The 7,995-nt window shown below is 38.6% G+C and overlaps 1 protein-coding gene across 2 annotated transcripts; it reads left to right on the top strand.

The window, feature by feature from the left end:
* Nucleotides 1–3,328: 3,328 nt before the first annotated feature.
* On the top strand, nucleotides 3,329–6,563 carry LOC112176103 (uncharacterized protein At1g32220, chloroplastic). Of its 2 annotated transcripts, none has more exons than XM_024313926.2 (7): nucleotides 3,329–3,515; nucleotides 3,603–3,693; nucleotides 3,768–3,856; nucleotides 3,944–3,999; nucleotides 4,485–4,631; nucleotides 5,716–5,841; nucleotides 5,973–6,563. In XM_024313926.2, exons 1-7 carry the CDS (start codon nucleotides 3,412–3,414, stop codon nucleotides 6,251–6,253), a joined length of 894 nt encoding a protein of 297 aa, XP_024169694.1. In that variant the 5' UTR covers nucleotides 3,329–3,411; the 3' UTR covers nucleotides 6,254–6,563. The 2 variants fall into 2 exon arrangements, with proteins under 2 accessions (XP_024169694.1, XP_024169693.1); XM_024313925.2 differs by having other exon boundaries at nucleotides 3,597–3,693.
* The last annotated feature ends 1,432 nt before the right edge of the window (nucleotides 6,564–7,995 follow it).

The raw sequence follows: 7,995 nt of genomic DNA, 5'->3' as shown, positions 1-7,995 counted from the left end.
TTAAAGGATATTATTGTTTAATTAATCCATCTTAGTCTAGCCAAGCAGGGTGGCATTTATGATCCACTAGCTATGTCACTGTCAATTATGGAATTTAAGATTTCAATGATTGGAATTTCACTTACGTTTTTAATTAACAAAACCGCAAGTCGATTAGAACTTCTGTGATTCATTCCTTGAAATGGATCCACACAATCTTGAAAGCAATGAGGTGTGGGTTAGATTCAGATTGTGGTGGATCTAAAGCATATGTTTCAGGCCTTGCTTTAGAATAAGTTCAAACTTTTAGTGGTGGTGCTAATGCAATTAGAGTTTGAACATTTTTGTTGTCTTTGTGAACTTTGTGACTTTTTATAATATGGTGATCGTGGTCAGTCACTAGTCCTTGCCGTGGTTTATTAAGCATTTAAGCTACCTTTGGGTCGTGGATTTGCCGCTAGACCGAACGTTGCTATATCGCTTGTCATGTGTACCGGCACTAGTGTTAGTTGCACATCAAGTCATGCACGGACAGCACAGTTGTGTAGCATGCGTCTGGGTGAACCATTTGCCTCCTAAATTTGGGACGAGACGTAATGGTGGGCCTGCAGCCTAATTTGCCCATCGAGGTTATCGGTTAGTCCTCTAGAGCAAAGAAGAAACATGTTCAAAAACACGAGGGTTGTTGGTTCTCCGAATGATGACGTTCTTCTGAATGTTATTGTACAATAGCAATCATTGATTTTTTCTTATTGCTATGTACTCTATAATTTTATTATGTATTTGAGGTTTTAGGCATATTAATAGTATTGCACATAGGAAACTTCTTTTGTGGTGAGTTTTCGGGACAATAATTGGATCAATTTGACCCTACTATTGACCCAAAAAAAGTAGTTTTAGGCTTTTAGATATGAGTCCTGCCTTAGCTCATGAATTAACTATATATTGAGCCTGCAGCACATAATAAAATTAGGGGGGAATTGCACTAAATTGCACACCCTTTTTTTTTTAATAATATTTCACCTCCTATCTTTTTAGACTTCCTAAAATACCCTCAAAAGCGCGCACACACTCTCTCTCTCTCTCTCTCTCTCTCTCTCTCTCTCTCTCTCTCACACACACACACCATAAATTGAGTCCACCTCAATCTCCGTCGGCCGAAGCATTCCGCCAGGATATGAAGAATTGCATATCTCCGATCCTTGATTTCCATGCCAAAATTGGATCTCCGTTCCTGATCAACGCATACCCTTCGCCAACAAATCGAACCCTAAACAAGTGCACGTTGGACTACATCCTCTTCCAGCCCAACGCGAGTTCGCCGGATTCAGCGACCAATCGCCACTACGACAACATGCTCTCCGCCTATATCGACGCCGTCTACGCTGCCCTTGGATCTCTCGGCTACAAGAAGCTTCCGGTTCACATCTCAGAGGTCGCCGACCGGCCCCTCGCTCTCACCGATCTCACCCACACCGAACAATAAGAACACTGCCACTGGGTCGGATTCAGGTTTGGTACCAGAAATGGAGTTGTAGATGCTTCGTCGGATTCCGGTGAGTATGCTTCCGAGTGCAGCGCCCAATAGACGGTCTTGCATCATCAAATTTAGTTCATAGCTCCTCCATTGCTCTTTTGCAGCCCCAACTCGTGTAACCCCTCCATCGGCCGCGGTGACAAGCTTGAAGAAGATGAAGACGATGAACCAACTGTGCAAGCCATAATTTCTTCTTTCACTGCTACTCCCTCCATGGTTTCACCTTAAAGATGTGAACTTTTCATTCCAGAGAGAGTTTCAAGACTTGGGCATTCTTAATTTGATGATAGGTGGACTCGATCTATGGTGTGTGTCTGTGTGTGTATGTGAGAGAGAGAGAGAGAGAGGACCCAAAAAGAAAAAAAACAAACTTTGACTCTTTGAGGGTATTTTAGGAAGTCTAAAAAGATGAGAGATGAAATATTATTAAAAAAAATAAAAGGGTGTGCAGTTTGCAAATTTGGGTGTGCAAATTTCATCCCCCTAAAATTATATCTAGTGAAATTATTCTTATATTATTCTTTACCATAGAATGCAGTAGTGTGGGGAGGGATCGAAGTCATGGAACTATATCTAGGGCATTCTTATATTTGAAATAAAGGTGCTTCTAAACAAGAATTGTGGAAATATTAAGTTTCTTTAAACATTTATTCTTCGTCAAACCGGTTAAATTTACTTGAACTCAAAAATAATAAGTCGCTTTCATCAGCGGCCCTTAGTACTATTGAAGGCTTGAAGCATACTAAAGTCAATTGACTAGGCAACATTTGATTAGATATTTTGTGGCAATTAATTATTGAATCATCGAGATTAAGGACAAGTGAGAACATTTGCCTCTCAAATACATGGTTGGTGAGCTGTACGTGACCCATTATTATCAATTCCAATATTGTAAAGGTCATGAATTCGATTCTCACTGACGTAATAAGAATTTTTTTTTTTTTGAAAAGTCGTAGTTTGATTGTCATGAAGTAAAAGTGGTTGTGAGGGTCAAATTAATATCTCAACATGACTACTTATTATTTTTTTTTTTTTTGGTGCAGCAAGTGAATTTCAAGTTTGTAAGGAGTTATATCGTCCGTAGAGAGTTTAATCTTCATTTACTTTCATTGAATGACTATTTTTTTTTATTGAGTCCTATATTATCCCAAAACCTTCAACTAAGGACTAATCTGTTTAGTCTTGTCAGAAAACTTCCCCCCCCCCCCCGAGGGCCGATCACAAATAATAGTGTCGTGAATCGAATGAGAGTTTGGGGTTACCAACCTTGACGCTCAACACTAAGCCACAAATTATGGTTATCGAATTACTATCTAGTTAAATGGTGTATATATTATTTCGGATCGAAGAATCATACATTATAGTCATGTGTCACAACTATAACACTTTAAATAAAATGCTATGTTACAATCGTGTTATATATCGATTGTCGAGTTATCTTTTTATTGTGTTACCGCTATTTCAAAGCAAATAGAGTCGTCAGTAGAGCGCTCTTTGCTAGTTGGTGCCTAGTTGAATACAATTATTTTGTAGAGACTCCTGATAGTATTTTAGGACGTTTTCTAAATACTTATTGTAATCAAGGGTTTAGGCTCAATGTCTCGCTTTATATTCGACAGTTTCATTAATCAAGACTGAGGGCAGCTGCACCAACCCTTTATTTCAAAAAAAGAAGGAAAAAAAAAGGCTTTTTTGAAGCCATTGAAACACGAATTACACAGGACAGAGACTAATTAGTCAAATTGTAATATGTAGTGACAGAAATTTGGGCGTATAATTAATTAATTCACTACCTCATTAAATATTATTATGGTCCAACAACAACAATTCTTTGGAAACGAATTAGCCTCACCACTCCAGCACCGCGCAACCTCAGAGTGCTAGTGTCCATTGAAATGACGTCGTTTCTGCACTTCCCTGCAACTTCCTCTCTTCCTTCTTCTCTCCGCGGACCTTCCCTCGCAGCTCGCCCCAATCCCACCTCGCTCTCTCAGACCCGGTCACCTCTCTCTCTCTCTCTCTCTCACATGCAGTGAAACCTCAAAGACTTCAATTTGACTATTCGTTAACAAATTCGCAGGTTCAGTGTTAAATGCAGGTACGCAGAGGCAGGCGTAAAGAGCGAGGACTTCAATTCCGGCGCCATAGACGTTGTGGCTGATGTCAGGCCTGAACGGGTAAGCAGCACCTTATCCCGTTTCCACCGTTTCATTCCTTCGTGTATTTTTGAATGTGATATTTTTGTTTGTAGGTTGTGGTATTGGGAGGGAGTGGCTTTGTTGGTTCTGCTATATGTAAGGCTGCGGTGTCCAAAGGCATAGAGGTCGTAGGTGTGAGCAGGTGCTTCAAATTTTGCTCTACTTTTCAATTTTGGGTTTGTATGCACTTTTTCAATGATTGAAGTTTGAAATTTGCTAAACTTTGCAGGTCGGGGCGGCCGACCTACTCCGGTTCATGGATTGATCAGGTTAATTGGGTACCAGGCAAGTTGCATTCTTCGATTTTCATGCTGTGAATAGGTTGAATGACTTGTAGACTTCAGAATTGGAGAAATAGTAGTAATTATAAAAAATAAAAAAAAAGATGCATGGCGATCATGAAATTCAGCAGCACGCAAAGGAAAAGAGATGAAAGAACAGATTCAGTTCGGAAGTCTTTACAAAATCATAAAGGGAAACTACTCATAGTATTCCCGGGAAGTGTAGAAAAGGATTGTTTGGGATATTATGCGTTAGGGGTGAGTATGATAGGAGAACCCATGATATAAAGCCTTGGCTTGAGCATGATGTGGCCTCCTTCCTTGTACAAAACCACTGTCTCACTTTCCATTTTAAGGGCATGATTTGTTATGAATATGTCATATCATGTCTTACTTGAAGTTAAGAGCATTTTGGACTGGTTAACTAGTTTTGGTTACATTTTTGGACTGACATTTGGGTTGTGGAGCTAAGTCATCTTTGTAATGCAGGAGACGTTTTTTATGTAAATTGGGATGAAGTACTTCTTGGGGCCACTGCAGTGGTTTCAACAATTGGTGGTTTTGGCAGCGAGGAACAGATGCAAAGGATTAATGGCGAGGCAAATGTCATTGCTGTGAATGCTGCAAAGGAATATGGTAGCGATCTCAATTATCATATTGCAGTAAATTATAGTCCTCTTTCTATTCTATGAAGCACTTTTCTGTGTAATGGTTAATCATGTTTCTTAGTTCCTCTCCAAAGCACCCAGAAAAGTGCCAACACTGCCCACCTCCTCATCACCAAACCCCTCCTTCGCCCTCCAATAAAACTTAATTTTCTGAAAAAAAAAAAAAAAATACAACATCACAAGAAGTTGGAATCGCCCAGGTTTATCTGGTCTCTCTAATCAACCTCGTCCACCTAAGATGTGCCATTGGACAGTGAAGCAATAAATGGTTTAAACATTCTGCATCAGCTTTGCACTTAACACACTGTTGAGGAGAAAGAATTCGATCTCCTCCTTTGCACCATCTCACAAGTTTCAACTTTCGTGAGCAATTGTCCAAGCTAATACTCGTAGTCTTGTACTTTAGCCTTCTAAATTGCTATAGAGGGACCAAAAGGAGAGAAAGAGGAATTATCAATTATATTCTCGAGTAGGATTTGCAAGAGGAGATTCCTGCATATGAACCCTTCAGTCTAAACTCTATTGACTATACTTTTTTCTCAAGGACCTGCGAGTAAGTTTTTCCTCAGTTCAGTTACAATATAGGACTTTGAGTTTTTTACTTCACCAAAATAGACAGGACTCACAGGAGTACACAGTTCCCCCAAAGATCTAGAGAGGGAAGATATCTTGCTCACACCCCTTGAATTTTTGAGAGAGCTAACAGTCCAACACTCATTAGGAACGGTAATAGGCAGCTAAGGAATTATCTTAGCAAATTAGTTACATTTTTCATACGATCCCATCTTTCTTCTAGTTATAGCTTTTTTATTGCTATAGATAGGCTACATATTTATATTCTTTTTAGCAATGTTCTTTGAAAAGCTGCACTATGTTCGGACTGAAACAAGGAGATGGTTAGATGTCGGTCTATCTATATGACAAACTACAGAATAATCGTGAATTTTTGTTTTTATTAATGATATCTATATTTCACATACCATGGTTGTACTGTAATATCTGAATTATGAGTAAAGGATGGCTAGATATACTTTCCGTCTTTCCCTTGGCAGGAGTTCCAAAGTTTGTCTTGATCTCAGTGCATGATTACAATCTACCTCCATTTCTACTTTCATCTGGATACTTTACAGGAAAGAGAAAAGCTGAATCAGAGGTTCTCTCCAAATATCCCAACTCTGGTAATACTGAACTTTTCTTTCTAACTTGGGTAGTTTTTGGAAATTTTAGATGTGTAAATGTGGAGCAGCATATTCATACAACACACTACACAAGCCTGCTTATGTGTCTTTGTTTCGGATCTTTTCCTCAGGCGTTGTGTTAAGACCTGGTTTCATATATGGGAAAAGGAAGGTCGATGGATTTGAGATTCCTTTGGATCTGATAGGAGAACCAGTGGAAAGAATTCTACGTGCTACTGAGAGCTTTACCAAACCATTGAGTTCTCTTCCAGCATCCGATCTGCTCTTAGCTCCACCTGTTAGTGTTGATGATGTTGCGTTTGCTGCAATCAATGCAATAAGAGAGGATGACTTCTTCGGCATTTTTACTATTGCACAAATTAAGGAAGCTGCTGAGAAGGTTAGGGTGTGAATATGTATTTGTATACAGAATTAGCAGGTGATAGTTATACAAACCGGTCTGACTATCACAGAAAACCTGTTTCTGCAACCCAGTGTTGGAGGGAGGCGTTAAGTTATGTTGTACTGCAAAGATGAAGAAATCATTTTGTAAAACTTCCTTTGAGTCAAACCTCTTACACTTTCATATTTAGCAAGTAGAATTCGTTGACCGGCTGTTAAGAATTTGTATTGGGGAGCCTTTGGGCTTATGATATATAAGTAACAGTAATTTCGACATGAACAGTGGCTTCCAATGGAAATTTATTGCTTTTTTGGTTCTTCTCTTGCCAAAAAGAGCTCAAGTACTCTAAATCCCTGTCACCATAATTTTGGTCTGTATTTCGGTTGATTCCTGTGGAGATTTTGTGAGTAGGTCTGAGCTGCTTTGAACTCATGAAATTTGTGTTTCCCTTCTCTAGCTTAAAGTTTTTTTTTTTTTTTTTGGTGTGTGTGTGTGTGTCTTTGTCTATGTCCTGCTGACTTTCAACAAAATGCTTGACCAATATTTGTGGTGGCATCCCAACTCATGGTAATTTCCGATCTTAAAAGGTTAGTAATTTTCAGGGCAATATTCAGGGCCAGTGGATGTCTCGAAATTTCCTTACTCAGAACTGAATGCCCTGAGTCGGCTAATGCATCAGCAAGACAGCAACAATGTTTCTTTGCTATAAGTTGTGAATGAACTTCATCTCAATACCAAATGACATGGATACGCGATGGAGGTGTTGTCTAATCATATATAAGCCGTAGAATGCAGTATCAAAAGTTCAAAAACAAGATTACCTTAAGAAATATTAAGCCTTGAGGGTCGTCTAAGTTTTTTGCAATTCTTGTGATCATCTACTGAGAAATCCAAGGTATCGCCGAAAGCAAAAGAAACTTCCTCTTCTGAACTGTCGAAGGGTGATCGATGGAGGTTCATAACTTGCCTGGCGTTTGTTACATAATAAGGTAGGGTGTTGATGTTTTGCTGTCCTTTTGTACGTGTACTTGGTATATTACATTGCAATAATGTGACTTCAAGAACATAACTTTTCCCAGCACTACAGGCTGGTGACACAAAAAAAGAGGGAGTAATTTCAGGAATTTGAAGACAAGATTTGATGATTCCACTGTCACCAGAAGCTGAACCTGATCTAACAACACCAGTAAACACCTCTACATTCATAATTGAGTCTCAATTATTACCTTCCATCCCTGAAGCAAATAACTCAAACCTACTGAAACAAAAGTCTTCAAACCTAAAAGAATCTATCAAATGTTATATCACCCAACAAAAGGTCAAAATTATAAGCAGTATTTTATTGTGTGTAGAGAAAGAGAGAAGCTCCAACTTATAGTTGGATATGGCAATGATGATGAGAGTGGAATCGGGGAGAACCGACTTGCTCTTGCATTAAGAGGAATAGACGGTTGAATTACACGAAGTGCACATTTTGGTTATGAAAGAAAACGTTGACTACAAATATCAAGAGCTGTGATCACCTAATAGATGCTGCATCACTAAGATTAACTGCTTTCACTTGCAGGTTTTTTTTCTTTCCTTTTTATTTTTGGAGAAAAATTGTCAATTCATTAATGCTATGTTTGAATGAGACAATTATAAGTTTTTTTTTTTTTTTTTTATAGAAATGTTCAAATGATGGAATCTATGATTAAAATTTCATTAATTGCAATTTCCATTGTTTGGTTGTATCTATTTAGAATATAGAA

The sequence above is a fragment of the Rosa chinensis genome, chromosome 7 (assembly GCF_002994745.2).
Source record: "Rosa chinensis cultivar Old Blush chromosome 7, RchiOBHm-V2, whole genome shotgun sequence".
Lineage (NCBI taxonomy): Eukaryota > Viridiplantae > Streptophyta > Magnoliopsida > Rosales > Rosaceae > Rosa > Rosa chinensis.
Note: the sequence above shows the minus strand (reverse complement) of the source record. Positions and strands in the feature narration are given on the sequence as shown.